At 40.1% G+C, this 18,147-nt stretch overlaps 1 protein-coding gene across 1 annotated transcript in view; it reads left to right on the forward strand.

Moving 5' to 3' along the window:
• Positions 1–15,915, forward strand: part of LOC149216054 (protein disulfide isomerase-like 5-4) — a 206,436-nt gene extending 190,521 nt beyond the window's left edge. The window contains exons 13-15 of the mRNA XM_089392687.1: positions 14,437–14,598; positions 14,874–14,951; positions 15,341–15,915. Coding sequence (XP_089248813.1) covers positions 14,437–14,598; positions 14,874–14,951; positions 15,341–15,418 — 318 coding nt within the window. The 3' untranslated portion in view covers positions 15,419–15,915. The remainder of the gene's footprint in view (positions 1–14,436; positions 14,599–14,873; positions 14,952–15,340) is intronic.
• The last annotated feature ends 2,232 nt before the right edge of the window (positions 15,916–18,147 follow it).

Raw genomic sequence — 18,147 nt, forward strand, 5'->3', positions numbered from 1 at the left:
AAGGAGATTAAGATCATTGTTGCAGTGATACACAGTGTTTAGGTTCAATGTTTAATTTGGTAAATGCATTTAATGATAAGCATTGTAATCAGGTATATTAGTAGGGTGATCTGAGTGTTTGATGATAGGTGACATATCCCAGTCTTCCGTAAAGAAGCCCTGTAACCTACATCATAACCACTTAGGCAACAATCCTTTATGTCTATATACTTTAGACGCATGCCTCTAATCTTACGCATCCTGGTCGATATTAAATATAGTCTAGCCTAGTACCCTAGCTAGAACACTACAGGCATCATTTATGGCAGAATCCATTTCGTGCCAATAAGGTGAGCGAAGAACATTGAATGGTATCCCACATGCATAGAGAAACGTGTAAACTTTTGAATCCACATCATTGCTACACCCTTCATCAAGGAAATTTGATATGGTTCTACGCCTTAAACCTGGTGACCCTGTGCCTCCATATCCACTACCTTGGGAGGATGCTGAAGGAGTTCTTTGTGCAGGTGATTGCGAGCTTGGTTCAAAGAAACCCTTTGATTTTTTAGATTTGTATTGGGCTTCTTCCTCTTCCCTTATGTATTTGACTCTATCTACTGCTGACACACCTGTACAAGTTTTGATTCCTATTTGTCTATCTCCATCCCATGGCATTTTCCCGCAGAGGTGTTTTCTGGCACGGGTGTATGAACCTGTGTAATTATTGTTGCAATGGGGGTAATGAAATTTAGTGGTTCGACCCCCTTTCCCTGCTTCAGGCTTGTTAACATATTTCCATGATGGGGTTTGGTCTTGTTTAGTTTTTTGAGCTAACTCATGTTCACTCCCCTCCGACTCCTCCTCACTGGGGTTTTCATCAAATCCACAATGCCCCCCTTCTTCATCCCCTTTTTCATTTTCAATTTCAACCCTCCTTTTTCTACTCTCCAGCACCATAATAACCAAAAAAGGAACCAAGAAAAAGAAAATGCCAAGAAATATAACCATGATGTTTGAAATTTGAAGTTTTGAATCTGCAAAATTAAAAAAAATGGAATGTGAATGGGAATCGGAAATAAAGAAAAATTTATTAATCTATTTAGGAATTAGGAATAAACATTAAAAAAAAATTGCTAGACACTCTATTCAATATTGTAGAGCCTACCTCTTTGGCGTCCAATCTCCCCTTGCTCCTTGGTTTCTCCTGCTCTCTCATTCTCTTGCTCCTTGCCCTCTCTTGCTCTTTCCTTGCTCCTCACTCTTTCCTTGCTCTCTCTCATTCTCTCCTTGCTCCTCTCTCTCACGTTCTCTCAATCTCCCTCTCTCAATCTCAATCTCACTCTCACTCTCACAATGATGAAATGAAACCCTCCCTCCCTCCCTCACTCACTTTATTTCCAAAAAAACCAGTTTTTTTCTCCGCCCAATTTTATTATTATTATTATTATTATTATTATCTTTTTGTTTTTTGTTTTTTGTTTTTCTCTTTTGTTATTAAATAGTTTCCGCGCGGTCCGCTCCTGTTGGCCGCTCTCGTCGCTCCGGGAGCGATTTTTATAACCCGAGAGCGATCGCTTCTTGACCACTCCCGAGTTATAAAAATCACTCCTGGAGCGACGCTCCCTGCTTCACTCCAAAAATAGACAGGGAACGCAAATTTTTTTAACGGGAGCCCGCTCCCGACCCGCTCCTGAGTCGCTCTTGCCCGGAGTGCGGATTGGGAGCGGGATTGAGGGGGGGTGCTCCCCCGCAACACTGACCGATATTCTTTTGGGACTAGGGAGTCCAAGGAAAGAATAGTTCTTATGGAGCATATCCTGAGAGAACCTGGGTGGGATATGTTCTGAGAGAGACAATGATGAGAATGTCTATAAATCATTGGTATCGCGAGCATTGTGCTTTGATCTTATGGAGTGATAGAGCTTTTAGTCAAGGCCTTGCTATATAACAATGCTATATCGGCAATCGACGAATCAGGGAATGTGATAACTTTTAAAAAGTTGCGATATGCAAATGCCGATAGTGTTAAAACCGTCAGGGAATGCCAATAGTGTTAAAAGTTAAAACCACTGGGGAATGTCGATAGGGTTAAAAACATTGGGGAACGCCGATGCAATTTAACAAAGGATTTCATCGCAAAACCAAAGGTGGACGGGCCCTCTTCTCTCTCCTCTAGCAGGACATGTGGTGGCATATGATTGGTCCTGATAAGCTATAGTGACATTCGACATTAGCATGATGTGGCGGTATGGAAGGACACGTGGCATGTTTTTTTGGTGTTTTGAGGGGGCCTAAGGGGAGAAAATTGGGTGACACATGTCACCACTCACAAGGTGCCACGTGGACTAATGACGTCATATCGGAGGTCGCATATTGAAGGTTGAGGAATATCGCAGCTCCAAAGTAAATCCTCCGATTGGAAACTTCCGATGAGAGGGGCTCTGATATTGGGCTGGCACATGGTCGAGAGGAATTTAAAGAAACTCGGGCGCTAAGCACTTAACAAAGGAAAAATAGCCCTTGACAGTGAACAAAACACCCTAGCACCTCAAGGCTAAGCGGTAGGTCACAACCCTTGGTCTTATGGTGAAGAAATGTGGGAAGGGCTAAAGCAAAAGGAGCCAGGACAAAATTGGAACTTCGTGTTAAATTACATTATAAAGGGGCTCTGATATGGCATTAAGCCGATAGTCATTGGCCCGGTCATATAACAAAACAAATGCCAAAGGGGGCTAAGGAGTACCGATGAAGCAATAAGTTGGAAATTTCTCCCATAAGACCATACAAAGAGTTGAAGGCTTATGAGTCGGCAGTTGTGGAATCACAGGAAAAGAGGGGTTAGTTGTTTGAATGGATAGTCAACAAGTTTTTTCGAAAACAACTTCAACCACGGTAGATTCCAAGGCAAAGGATCAACATTAATGAACCAATTTCTAGATTTGAAGGATAAAAATTTTCCAGCAGGATTGAAGAAGAACAAAGGAGCAATTTTGATGGATTGTTGCAGAGGGACTTGTTATGATAACAGAGATGTTAAACTACAATTTAGGGACCTGCCCTACTTTCAAGGGAGGCAGTGGACTAGATATTTCTTTTTGCCTAAATACAAGCATTTTCCTATAGTTATTCTAGGAAAAACATAATATTTTTAAGTTTATCTTTGCATACATGAACTTGAAAGATATTTAAAATATCTCGGTTTCTGTAATTATGTGATGACTATTATTTTGCAAACAATTATGTGAGCACTATATAAACAGTTTATGAATATTGAAATGAGGTTGGATTTTATTGGAAAAACACTTGTAGTCCAAATATATTTGAGCAATTTTGAATGTATTCACAATGTTCAATGAGAAGTTTGTAGGAAATTCATATGTTACTTTTCCTTGTCAGTTTTTCTCTGTTATATAATTGTTTTCTTCCATGTCTTAGAATGTTAGTTTATGAGATTGGATTTCATTGATGCTCCTCTCTTAAATTATCAGTCATTAATGTGTTATTCTAGTCATTATAAACTTTGTTTTCCTTCAATAATCTTTCTTCCAAAGCTCCCAAATAGTCAAAGGACTTGTGACTTTCATGCTTTGTACAACCTGCTCATTGGAGCTATGATCTCATTTGTTTAATAGTTGGACTCCATGCCCAATGGTTTTGAAGATCACACAACTAATTTATCCCTAGACCTAAATATGGCCACCTGAACTCAATTGCACAAAACCTTATACTACTGTGATCATAGGGTAGTTGAGTTTTATGGAGAGATCTCTCTTCAGGTTGAAGGGCCAGCTTCAACCTAAAAGAGGTTTTGAGGTTACCTTAGGGTTTTTCCTTGCAACTAGGGTTTTCCCTGAGTGATAACATTTTGGCGATGTTGTCGGGGAACGAAAAGCATATTTTTCCCCTAACGATTTTATTGTTGAAAATCAGATCTCTGAGGGAAAACAAAGATTTGTATTTTAGTTTGGCTGCAAGATGTTTGCTCTGGCAACTCCACACTATGATCTGAAGGGTTCTTACTGATGAATTTCTAGCTCATACAGGTGTTCATACTTGGAGGAACGCAGATCCAAATCCACCTCATATGACCTCTTTACTCAGTCATCCAGTGAAACATTCCAACACTTCCGTTGCACTCCAGTTACCTACCATCACCGTCTGTTGTCGACCCCCCTTTGTCCGCTGTTCCTTCCACAGTGTCATCTGACCTCCCTCTCTCCACCATTAACCTGCACTGTCCACCCGTCCATTTCGTGACCCGTTCGTTAGGCTGCCTCTTGGCCGCAATCACTATCCGTTGTAGCGTTCGAATTCCTGGTCCCAACAACCAAGTCTTTTCACAATCAAATCGACATCCGATGTGTTCGTTCCATTTGATTAATTGTCTGTCTGACCACCGGTTCAATTCAAACGATACACGACTACTTATATAAATTTTAATTAATGTTTATATATATATATAAAAAATAAATAAATAAATAAATAAATAAATAAAATTTTATATAGAAAAGTAAGGCTAGATTAGAATATTCTGTTGCATACCAGATCAATGGCTGCATCAATGTCGATGGCCGATTTCAATAAAAAATTGATAGAACTTGAGGCTAAGGTGACTGAACATGGCGACATAATCGAGACACTTGAGGACACGACAAATGGAATAAAGAGTCACATGATTCATTGTTGGCCGGACATGTAGGATACTTTAAAACCTACTACAATGCACGCTAGTCATTATTTTGGAAGGGAATGAGCAATGATATTCAAAATGTATGTCACAGAATGCGATAAATATCAAAGGAATAAAAGTGAAAATATTATGACACCCGAACTACTTCATCCCTTAAACATTCCGAATCAGAAATGGGAAGAAATATCAATGGACTTTATTGAAGGTTTACCTGTATCTGATGGTAAGGATAAGATTCTTGTAGCAGTCGACAAACTCACCAAGTATGCACACTTTATTGCAATGAGGAAAACAGTTATAGCAAAACAAACTGCCAAAATATTTGCAAAAATGTTTACAAATTACATGGATTTCCCAAGGCTATTGTGAGCGATAGAGATGCCAAATTTAAGGGTAATTTTTGGAAGGAATTTTTCAATCATATAAGAATCTACCTCAACATGAGTTCCGCTTACCACCCTCAAACAGATGGCCAAACTAAGGTTGTCAATAAATGTGTGGAAGCCCACCTGCCTTGTTATGCCACAGACAAACAAAACAAGTGGGCTCAATGGTTACATCTCGTTGAATGGTGGTACAATTCCACTTACCACACATCCGCGAAAATGACTCCCTTTCAAGCTTTGTATGGTTATGAACCTCCGAAATGGAAGGACTTTGTGATCATCGAGACGAAGCTGCCAGTTGTTAAAAACCAGTTAGAAGAAACCCAAAAAGTTGTCCAAACTCTAAAAGAAAATCTGAATAATGCAAGGAATCGTATGAAACAACAAGCTGACTGAAATAGAACCGAGAGAGAATTTGAAGTTTGAGATTGGGTATTTGTCAAGCTCCAGCCATACAAACATCTATTCTTAAAACAAAAAGGAAAAAATAAATTGGCACCAAAGTTCTATGGACCATACCAGATCAACAAAAAAGATCGGCCAAGTTTCATATAGTTTAAGCCTTTTGGATAAAAGTCGTGTCCACAACATCTTCCATGTATTCTGCCTTAAAAGGGCACTTGGTGACCATCAATCAGCACAAACAACGCTTCCATCCTTAGATGATGAAGGAAGGGTCATTTTAGAACCATAAGGTATCATATCCATGAGGGAAAAGAAGCTCCAATCACGAGTAATCAAAGAATACTTGATCAAGTGGTAGGTCTTACAAGAAGAAGAGTCTTCTTGGGAGACTGAGGCATTTCGTCAACAACATCTATCGTTGCGTATGCTTTGAGGACAAAGCATCTTTTTGGGAGGAAGGCAATGTTATATAAAAAATTTAGTATTCTGTAAAACTATTAGCTAATTAAGGCATAGGGCATGATCAAAGATCATGCCCATACACCGAGAGGCACGTAGGTTTGTATTTAAGCCCAAGCCTCTCACTTTGTAAATCATCAAGTTATTCATTATTAATAATATATATATTGAAAGCCATTGGGAATGCTGTAGGGAAGTATATTGACAGATCGGAACCAAAGGAGAACATGCACTCATGTGCACGGATATGTGTAGAAGTTGATCTGGGGAAAGGGTTATCGGAGGCAATCAAACTTAAAGTCGACCAGTGGACGCACATACAGCAAGTGGACTACGAGCAACTGCCTTTCAAGTGCAAGGTATGTCACGAATATGGGCATTTTGCTAATAGATGTAGTAAATCTAAATCAATAGACTCTAATAACAATGATGAAGCTCCTGAAGAAGCATGGGAAATAGTCAAGAAGAAAAAATCAAACCCCCCTCCAGGGGCATCTTCAAAGCCCTCCTCTGAAACCCCCATCCCCTCATCTCAACCCTCTGGATCTAGCCCTTCCTTCCCTTCTTCCTCCAATCCTTTCGAATCTCTGTTTGCAGAGGAACCCCCATCCCCTCCTCCTTCCCCGAAAGGCCCCAGGGCAACCCCCTCCTCTCCCCTCCAGACCTCCCCTCCCCCAACAGTGGAAAGAATCCTAACTAGGAACAAGTCGAAGGAAAACAACACCACCTCGGACCCCCCCAGAAAAGTTGGAAGGAAATCAAACAAAGAGATAAGGGATGAGAATGCTGCAAAAGAAATGGCCACAGGGACCCAACAGCCAATGGATACATATCTAGACAAGACCAAGGGAAGTGGGGAGAAGATGAAGGAGAAAAGCGGGACCCACAACAAACAAAGTAAATGATGATTTTGGTCTCTTGGAATTGTAGGGGGATGGGCTCCTCCCTAAAGGCTAATGCAGTCCGAGATCTCATTAAAACAGAACATCCAGACTTTCTCCTACTCCAGGAGACCAAAATCACTGAACAGGAATTTCAAAACAGCATGAAAAGAAGCAGAAGTTATGAAGGAATAGCACTGAGCGCAGCAGGGGCCTCAGGAGGAATAGGGACAATTTGGGACAAAAACAGATGGAAACTCAAAGACAGCAGGCAGAATAGATGGTGGATAAGACTAGATATGCAAAACATAACCATGACAGAAGAATACACAATATATAATGTCTATGCTCCCCCCCACTTTAGAGAAAAAGCCTCCTGCTGGGAGTCACTTACCTCAGATCTAATGACTGCCCATGGAAGGAACATCTTCCTGGGAGGAGATTTGAATTTAATAAGGAATGCGGAGGAGAAGATAGGAGGGAATTTCCTGGCAGATCCCTCAAGAGATGCATTAGAAGAAATCATCAAAGCTCACAGTCTAGTTGACATCCCAGCTCAAAATGGGCGTTTCACTTGGTCAAATAAGAGAACAGGCAAAAATAATATAAAAGAGAGGCTGGACCGTATCTTGGCACAGGAGAGAATCGTGGCTAACTTCTCAAGGATTCAAAGCACAATTATCCAAGGCTATATATCAGACCATAAACCAGTGGCATTGCATCTGGATAAAGGGAAAGATATGGGCCCGCTTCCCTTTAAGTATAACAGAGCTTGGGACAGCAGCGATGACTTCAGAAACTTGATAAAGGATCACTGGGCAATTGAAATCTCGGGCTCCCCTCATTACATTTGGGAAACCAAGCTCAAGCTCCTCCGAACAGCCATCAAGCAATGGGCAAGAAAATACGCAATAGAGGAAGGGAAAAAAAAATCGATCTCCAAACGAAAATAGTGTAGTGGAATCAAGAAAAGGAAGGAGGCCAAGACACAGAAGAAGATCAAATGAAAGAAAATGAACTGTATAAGGAGCTATACAAACAGAATCGAAAGGAAGAGGAAGAGCAAAGGCAGAAATCAAGATGCCTTTGGCTCAAATCAGGAGACAAAAATACCTCGTTTTTTCATAACAACCTCAAACTAAGGCGAGCAGGGAACAACATTGAAAGAATAACAGTGGAGGGAAGAGAGCTAACAGAACAAGGGGAAATCAAGGAAGCAGCGTCCCGTCATTTTCAAACTCTTCTCACAGCTGATCCTCAATACTTGGAAAACCCGGATTTCCTCAATATAATTGAGAACAAGATCTCAGAAGCCCAAAATGCAGATTTGGACAAAGAGATCACGACGGAGGAGATTGAATGGTCAATTCACAGCATGCCCTTAGACAAGGCTCCAGGCCCTGATGGTTTCACAGTGGGCTTTTACAGAACCCATTGGGAAATCATCAAGAAGGACTACATCAGAATGGCAAAAAACTTCTTCACAAAATGCAAAATGGGCAGCAGTATTAAATCCTCCCACCTAGCTCTTATCCCTAAAGATCCCAACCCTCAAACATTTGATAGATTCAGACCTATATCGTTGTGTAATGTCTCCTACAAAATCATCACTAAGATCCTGGCAAACAGGCTAAAAAAAATCCTCCCTTCCCTCATCTCCGAGAACCAAGGAGGCTTTGTCCCTAGGAGGCAGATAACGGATAATGTCATTCTCATACAGGAGGCAATTCACAGCAGCATATCTAGAAATGAAAGGGGCATGATCATCAAGCTCGACATGGCAAACGCCTTTGACTGGGTTAACCATTCATTCCTACAGGCAGTCCTAAAGAAATTTGGTATCTCTGAGCACTTCATCAGCAGGGTCATGGAATGCATTTCCTTCAACTGGACAGCTCCCCTTATTAATGGTAGGCCATGCAATGCCTTCAAAAGTTCAAGAGGCCTGAGGCAAGGATGCCCGCTATCACCCTTCCTCTACATTATCATGGCTGAAACGCTAAGCTTGCACCTAGAGAATAAGCGCAAGTTAAAGGAAATAACAGGAGTAGATATTGTCCGAGGAACCAAGGGGATCAATCACTCCCTTTTTGCTGATGATACTTTGTTAATCGGAGGTGCCTCAAGCCTCATGGCCAGGAGGTTCAAGAAAACTTTGGACCTCTTTCTCCAAGCCTCTGGAGGTAAATTAAACAACAACAAGTGCATGGTCTACACCTGGAATGTCCCAAGATACATAACCCAAAGAATCTCTATGATCATGGAAATCCCTGCCCAATCGAACTGGTCCCACTTTATGTACTTGGGGCTACCATTAGCCAAGGAATCAATCAAAACCGAGATTTGGGCCAAGCTAATTGAGAAATTGAGAGGGAAGCTTCAGAGCTGGGGGGTGTATTGGCTTAACTTGGCGGGCAGAACAATCCTTATCAAGGCCATCCTTTCAGCCCTTCCTATCTATCAATTTGCCACTACTCTCGCCCCGGCAAGCATCCATAAGCACATGGAGTTGATTATTAGAAGCTTTTTGTGGAAGGGGGGAAAGCAAGACACAAAAAAGTTCAGCCTGGTAAAATGGGACAAGGTCATTCTTCCCTTAGAAAAAGGAGGGCTTGGAATTAGAATACCAAGATTAGCAAATATGGCTATGGGCTTCAAATTGACGTGGAGAATTCTCAATGAGAAAGGGACCTGGTGGACAGAGGTCATCAAGAGGAAATATCTGAACGGGGTCAACAACAATATCCTCTCAGAAGCCATCATCGATAGACAGTGCACACTTGTATGGAAACTAATCAAAAAAACTCTCCCCCAATTCAAATCAGGTATTTCAAGAGCTCCGGGCAATGGCAGACATATCAGCATATGGGAGGATAGAATAATGGGCACAGAGACTAGGGAAATGTTCCCTAAATTCAGGCCCCTGCAACAGTGGATGACAGAGGCAAATCTCAAAACTCTTTATGATATCTCTATTTGGGAACAGAACTGCTGGATAGGCTGGAAATCTTTCTCTCTCCCCAATGATCTCAAGAACCTCTGGGTCGACCTTAAGTTTTCACTCATAGGCTCAGCTCCAACAAACAGAATGTCAGATGACAAGTTTGTTTGGGACCCCAATGGAGGCAGCTATACGGTTAAAGAAGGCTACAAAGCACTCCAAAATTCATCAGCAATCAACAACTGGCCACTCCATAAAGCAGCTTGGAGAACTGAATGCCTGCCAAAGGTAAAACTTTTCAACTGGACCCTTCTTCATGGCAAAATTCTTACTGCGGAAAACCTCAGGAAGAAGGGCATACAAGGCCCCTCAATGTGTTGCATGTGCAAGGAGGCTGAGGAAAGCAGCAACCATCTCTTTACAGAATGCCCCTTTGCAAAGTCTTGTTGGAAACTCATCACCAGCCCCCTAAATATAGGTGATCTCCCTAACCAGATCACTCTCCTTCAGAAAGGCTGGGGAAAAAGTTTCCCTCATTCCAACAAAAGCAAGAACCTAGCTAAAAGGATGTGGAACAGTATTCCCTCAAATCTCTGCTGGCAGATTTGGATCGCCAGAAACAAGTGCATATTCAACAACAAGAAGCCAAGTATCTCTAGCATCCTGGCCAAAACGATTGCACTCATTTCAGAGACCATTGAAGCAAATGGCATATCCCAGGCAGATTCGGAATTAACAGATGACAGTATAAAAGAGTGGATGAGTAGATTCAATCATGAAACAAGAGCCCAAAAAAATGCTAACACAGGAATAGGACATCTGGACTGGAAATTGAGAGGGACCAAGGATGAAGTCAAAAATTGGATACAAAAACAAAAGAGATCCACCCTCCACTTTGATGGAGCATCAAAAAATAATCCGGGCCAAGCTGGAGCTGGTGGAATTATCAGAGACTCTCAGGGGAAAACCATAGTCACTTATGAATGGGGATTAGGCACCATGTCAAATAATAAGGCAGAGGCATACAGCCTCCTACTGGGAACCTCTATCGCTAGGAAACTCGTCCTCCAAAACCTTCTTGTCATGGGCGATTCTGCTATCATAATAGCGGCCATGAACTCAGGGAAAGATTTCAAGCAAATAGCTCTAAATAGAATCAAAGACCGGATAATGGAAAACATCAGGTGTTTCAGCGAAGTAACCTTCAAGCACATTCTAAGAGGAAACAACATGGAGGCAGATGAGCAAGCTAATAAAGCTACAGGCAGACACACAGGCCAGGTCAGGGAGAATGATAAGGTTTATGAAAAAGATATATCCTAAGCAGGCTTTCTCCCCCCCATCTCAGGACATCGGTCACCTCAGGCATCATCTCCACTTTATCTGGTCCTTCCCCAAATCTCCCTCCTCACCCTCAAATCTTCTCGACTGCCCACCCTGGTACCAAAGGAGAATAAGCCGCCCTCAGGATCCGGTTCATACAGGCAGGTACTGTCTCATCATGAATCACTCTCTGATCAGCGCAGTCATTCTCAGGAAGCGTGATCGTGCCCATCCCGTCGGCATGCTCCTCGATCGCAGTAAAATCATTACAGAGGATCTCTCCTCTCCCAAGAACAGATATTCACAGAACTGGATCAAGCATCTGAGGGTCACCTCTATATCTATAAATTGCAGTGTGATCCTCAGTAACTCTTCAGTCCGTGGCTATGCAAGGCATCTCCGCTGTGATCTCATCAAGCGTTGGCAACAATCTGATGTCTCCAACTCTCATCGGGACCCAGAGCTTCGCCCCTCGCTCTTGGTAAATGCTGGTTTTCGCTCTGTCGTTTTATTTAAAGCTGACTTCTTGTTCTTTGATCGTTGCAGAGGCCTTTGTATTACATCGCTATACATCCACCCCTTCCCCCAGCGCTCTTCGATCCTCCCATCTCTGAGCCACATTCACTGTAATACTGCTCCCCTTCCCGATATTCCCATTCTCCCCGATCTCCACCTTTCTCCCTATACTTCAGATTCTCTCAATCAGTCCAGTTACATGGCGGATCAAGACCAGCCGAACGCTCAGGAGCCAGCAATCAATCCAATAGACAGGATTTTCAACAATGAGTGCACCATGTGCAGAACCCACACAATCATGATTAACAGATTTGTCAAGCATTTTAATGACCTGAAAGACGACTATGAAGCTGATAGCAGATCGAAGAGAAAGAAATTGGAGAAGCAGAAGGAAGAGATTGAAAATCTGAAAGGAAGGTGCAGCCATATGGAGGAAGCCATCGAACAGATCAGAGCCCTCTCCCAGAGCTATCAAGCCGAAGCCTCCACCAAAGCCAGTGCCAGGAGAGATCCCATGCCGGATGATTCGGTCACTCAAAAACTCCCTTAAAAAAATCTATGGTCTGTAAATTCTGTTGGTTAGGAGGCGCTTTTGTAAGGCAATATAGCCGTTTTCTCTTCAATTTCAGTCATCATAGAGGCAGAAACGAGGAAAATGGGTCTGCGCACCCGGTTTTGATCCTCTTCGCCCAAACCTCCGATATCTATGTACTAGAATTATGCTTCTAAGTTTTTATAATATAAAAGTAACCGATTCTGTTAAAAAAAAAAAATAATATATATATCATTTATGATAAATTGCTGAGTTTTCTACTTCAATGACCGGTCTTGCTATAGAACCCGTTAAGACCCACGGGTACTCACGGGTCTTATAAGAGTCGTGCAACACTGGTCCAAATACTCTCTAAGTTCTAAATATTAAGATCATCTCTATAGAGGCAATGCCTTTCTAAATTGTAGGCCCATTACATAAGGATGATTGTGGATTTTCTATTACTTGGTGGTAGTTTAGGTTTGGCTTTAGTGCACCATGTTAAATTTCTAATACCAACCAGATTTATTTTGTGACAACAATTTAATTTATCCCCATTTTATTATTTATTTACCCAAATAATAATGGAGTAACCCAAAAATAGAATCGCTGGTACCTTTAACTTTTAGAATTTAAAATATGCAAGTGAAACAAATCAGAGAGATCAATCACACATTGCAAAATTAATTAACCCACAAACAATTTTTTGTCATTTCATTATCTGGAAAATTTGGGTTTTCCGGCCCATAAAGATGCTAGGAAAAATAAAATTTGGAACCTTCAACTCGACTCCCTCAAAATGAATTCAGCCCAGGTAAATCATCCTCAAGGAAATTTGCCTCCAGAAGAAATCAGCCTCCAACAATCAGATCTGTGCCCTCCAGCAAACTCGATCTGCGCCCTGCCACTAATGCGCATTGGAAAAACCCCAACACTCCAACAACTCAGCCTTCTCCAGAGAAACATGATCTCCTTTTGGCAACTTACCTTTGCAATCTCCTCTAATTCGGCCCTCTTGGATTCGTTCAAACCCACTCGCACTTCTTCCTCCTTTGTGCACTGGTCACTGAGCCACTCACATTGCAGGGAAAATCGTTGTCTCTCGTGATGACTCGCTCACACATTTGTGGTCTTCGTTGTATCTTCACCTCCATCACTAACTCCCATTTATAATAATCTTCATTGAGTCCAAATCCCTAACCCCAATTTCCCCTTTAGAAACATCTTGAAGATCAAGATTAGAGATTATTTCTAAGTCACTTAAATAATTAAATTATTTATCCTTAGAAAATAAGCCAATAGTCCACAATAATTAATTGACTTTAATTATTGTAGTTTTCCTAAGTTAAACTTAGGAAAGAAGACATAAATCACTAGAAGAGGCAAAATATTGTCTTCCGAATGCAAAGACACCAAGCAGTCGTAGAAGGCCTTCAGATGCTGCCCGTGTCAACACACCAAAAGGCATCGAGATGCATTGCCAAGTTTATAAATTTTAGAGTATTACACTATTAGAATATCTTTTGGAATTGTAAATTGATTGTTTGGAAGAAAGTATATGCTCTTTCAATGCTATATCTTTGGGAAAATTCAGCAAAAGTGTGTTAATTATCATTGGTATTGTGTAGAGTTATTGGAGGGCTTACAATGATAATTAAGGTGTAATTTTGTTCCCGTGATTGGATATTAGCAGTTACACTAGCATGCATACGAAGACATATTTGTTTCTGAGAAAATTATGCAAATTTGTATTATTTATAGTTTGTTATTGTGTAGAATACCTCCAGGTCATACTATGATAAATCAAACTATAATGTTGGTCAAGTTCTTGATGGACATCGGCAATTAATCTAGCATGGATATGAAGGCTTGCTGATGTGTGCATCTATGATTTTGAGAATGAGGGGAAATATTTATTTCATGACCAAACTCAACATAGGGTCACAATGATAATTAAGGTGTAATTTTGTTCCCGTGATTGGATATTAGCAGTTACACTAGCATGCATACGAAGACATATCTGTTTCTGAGAAAATTATGCAAATTTGTATTATTTATAGTTTGTTATTGTGTAGAATACCTCCAGGTCATACTATGATAAATCAAACTATAATGTTGGTCAAGTTCTTGATGGACATCGGCAATTAATCTAGCATGGATATGAAGGCTTGCTGATGTGTGCATCTATGATTTTGAGAATGAGGGGAAATATTTATTTCTTGACCAAACTCAACATAGGGTCTCTGTGCTTTACGCTTTTATTGTATGCTGCTTTGGATACATTGCCTTGGTTGACAATTAGTTTACTTGTTGGCATGCAGATTGATCACTATATTCAAGTTGTTAAGACCGAGGTGGCGTCAAGTAAAGGTAGCAGAAGTGAAATTTTACTTGAACAGTATGATTACACTGCACATAGTAGTATGATGCAAACTGCAGATGTTCCTGTTGCAAAATTTCATTTTGAACTCTCCCCCTTGCAGGTTGGTAATTTGTGCTTCACAAACAAATTTCATAAAATAATAGAAGGCAATTAATAATGTCATCGAAAATTTCTAAACTCTCATTCCATGTTTATGAAATACATGTGTCTTGTCCTATTCAAACCATGAAATGCTCTCCTGTTTTTCTCTTTTTACTGCTTCATTTTCTTAACTCGGGCTTAATTTTACATATTCTTTTATGCCAGTAAGGATCTTAATGATATGGTTATTATTTTCTTTAGCATGGTTTTATAATTTGTTGCTGTCGTGATCAGGTCTTGATGACAGAGAATTCCAGGTCATTTTCACACTTCATTACCAATGTTTGCGCTATCATTGGTGGTGTTTTCACGGTAACATTTTCAATATTCTTATTTGTTTATTACTGTTCCTTTGCTTTGATTTTTTTGGTGGACATAATATAAATTGTTTGTCTAGGAAAATCAGAAATATCAATTTTATTTTGAATCAAAATTTTTCAATACTACAGTTTGGATGGGATATACATGTTCATTGTGGTCTCCCAGGTGTCGCTAAAATCAAAGTGTTTGACAAGTTCTACATTCTATTTGTGTGATCGATTGTTTTCACCAATATAATTTGTCATAATGATCTCATTTGTTGATTTGTAGTTGTGTTCTATTGGAGTATTTTGATATGTTTTACAGCAATTGCCTTTTGTGAAAACAGTACTTGGGAAGATTTTTCTAATATCAGCTTGCTGTCATTGTGTTTCTCTCAGGTTGCAGGTATTATTGATTCCATGTTCCATAATACAATGCAAATGTTAAAAAAAATAGAGCTCGGTAAACAAATATAGTTTAAGTGAACAATGGATATTAACATAACGCTATCTTGTTCTTTGGTTTCTCATTGAAACCTGTTGACCATTATTTGAGCAGACACGGAGTAGTTTATGGGTATCCTTTATTCATTGTATGGATTGTGTAAGTTGGATTCCGTCCTTGCTTTTAGCAATTGATCTGCTCTGGATATTTCAAATAGATGTTTTCCATGTTCCAAAATTCCCCAGTTATTGGGTTCTACATTTAGCTTGTTGGAGAAGTCCAGATATATAGTCTTGTACAAGCGAAAAAGTCCCTTTTTTGGCGTCGGAAGTTTTGTAAAATTGCTACACTACAAGTATAGAAGCAGCTATTTTGGCACAAGATGGATTGCAACTTACCATTCTTAGCTAATAACGTTGATTCAACTTCAAGAGATGAGTTATCTTTTGAGAGACAATGACAGTAGTGTTTTTTGGTAATTTTGTGCACATTATTGGCCCGGATTAATGGAATTCACTTCTTGCTACCACGAATCAGCAAATATAGTTAAGAAGAGTTACAGGTTCTTATTCCTCAAAATAATCCTCATCTTGCATCGAAGTAAGTGTTTCTTCTTAAAATGTTCTAAAGGTAGATCCTTGTGCAGCTAGAAATAATATGAAGGTCTTTCTTTGAACTGTAGTGTTTGGTGCCCATGTATGTGTGCAAGTCGAGAAATGTTACATGCTTTACTGGTTAATTTTAAAACCCCTTACAGTGATATGTTTGAATATATGTTGATATGTGAGCAAGTGGGTTTGAGCATATTTCTGAGATCCTCATCAAAGAATGTAAAATTAGTCTGGATATGCACAGTTTGCGTGGCATGGTTCAGCTCTTTGGATATGTGTATGAGCTGTGAGAAGTGGAGTGCATAATGCGTGGTTTTGTGACTGTGTTTCAAGTTACAGGGTTTTACCAGGGAGCTATGCCACCAAATTTTGTGACTGGATTGGTTGTTATTATACTAATTAAAATGTATTATTTAAGAACAGCTTTTAATTCTTTATATTGATTCAACACGTTTTGAAAAGATATGAATATTTATTAGAAGACTTCTTTTTTTATTGTGTGGAGATGTGTCACTGTTTTCCACATAATTGTGTGCACATTGCTTCTATATGTATCAAGCGTTATCTAAAGTACTACATTGGACACACTCCTGAGATGGTGAAACTTGCTAGAGGTTTTTCACAATGCCCCTCAAAAGTGAAATGTTTCTCATATATTGTGGGATGTTGTACATGTTTGAAAAATAAGGAAGGATCTAACAAAAAAGCTACACCTTAAAACCTAAACCACTAGTCTAATTGTGTTTGTATGATTGCAATGATGGTTGATGAAACTCAATTAGATGTATCATCGATATTTTTATATCCATAAATTTTAACTTTTTATGATTTTATGGATGTGGTGCTTTATGCTAGGACCCTAAAATCCACCACGATGCTCCTTTAAATTTGGTGGTTATCTCCATGTTCTTGTTACCGCTCAAACTAGTAGGGATCCTTGAAGGGCTACTACTAGGCTAAGGGAAACAATGGAGCGATAGCCCACTGTCACTTCGACTAAGGCTCCCTACTCTTTACAGACTTTCACTAAGGGGAGGAGACTTGTTATGATAAGGATCATGAAATAGATGGACCAATGAGAGGGCGATGGGTGATCCTGGAAGCCTATTCACTGGAGAGGCTCAAATATGTGGCTTGCTTGTCATGGAAGACAAGATGGAAGGCTCTAAAGGAAGGTCTTGGGGAGAATTTCAAAGGTTAGGTTTTGGATATGTGCCTTATAAAGGAGATCCTTAAGCCCTAGAACTCTTATGGAAACTTGGGTTCTAGGTGATCTTTGAAGAATTAACATGGATAGTGCATGGGACCACACAAGACCAAGTGGACTCGAGGTTAGGTCAAGGGGATAAAATTTAGCTACCAATGATATGCTTGACCTAATTAGGGAAGGGAAAGGGATCAAAGAATGAATTTTCAATGAAAGCCAATGTAGGGATCCCAGTGAGGTTTCTAGCCTAAGGGAAACCAAGGGCAAGAATTGGTCTTCGAGCTAGGGCTTGCGATATTTCAAGATTCCATGCTCAGAATCTCATGCAATTTGGAGGGCTTTTTGAGGACACACCAGTGCAGTTGTGGACCAAAAATTGAAGTATTTGGATGGCTAGATTGTGAGATAATTGATGCCCTAGGTGACCTAAAGGATTAAACCTAGAGAAGAGGAGAGGGGAGAAGGAAAACATGTTTAAGGTGTATCACGTTATGGTGGACCTGTGCCTAATCCTTTGGGTACATTTGGAGTCTTGAGTAATTATAACCACGGACATTGAATTTTCTATGTCAAGTAGGCCTCAAAGACAACTTCACATAGCATTAGGGCAATGGTAAAAGCAGTTTCAAGAAATTTATACTTCATTTTGCAAGATTGTGTTATGAAACCAGCTCACAAAAAGATAGAAAAGATAGATCAAAGCTTTAGAATTCAGTCTCTTCGAGGGGTCGACCTCCTTTACATTACACAAATGAACAATTCTTGGATGATACAAATGACAAGACCTCTTTTTTATATATAAGAATCTAAGGGGTCATAATATAATCAGAGCCGACATAATGATAATAATGTAAGAGCACAATAATAACAATATGGGGACTATATGAGCACAAAAATATAATAAGGGGTTGTACTAATAACAATAAGAGATTACACTAGTAGT

Source organism: Pinus tabuliformis, chromosome 1_1 (genome assembly GCF_031772625.1).
Source record: "Pinus tabuliformis cultivar Carrire ecotype Pingquan chromosome 1_1, CPIR1, whole genome shotgun sequence".
Classification (NCBI taxonomy): Eukaryota; Viridiplantae; Streptophyta; class Pinopsida; order Pinales; family Pinaceae; genus Pinus; species Pinus tabuliformis.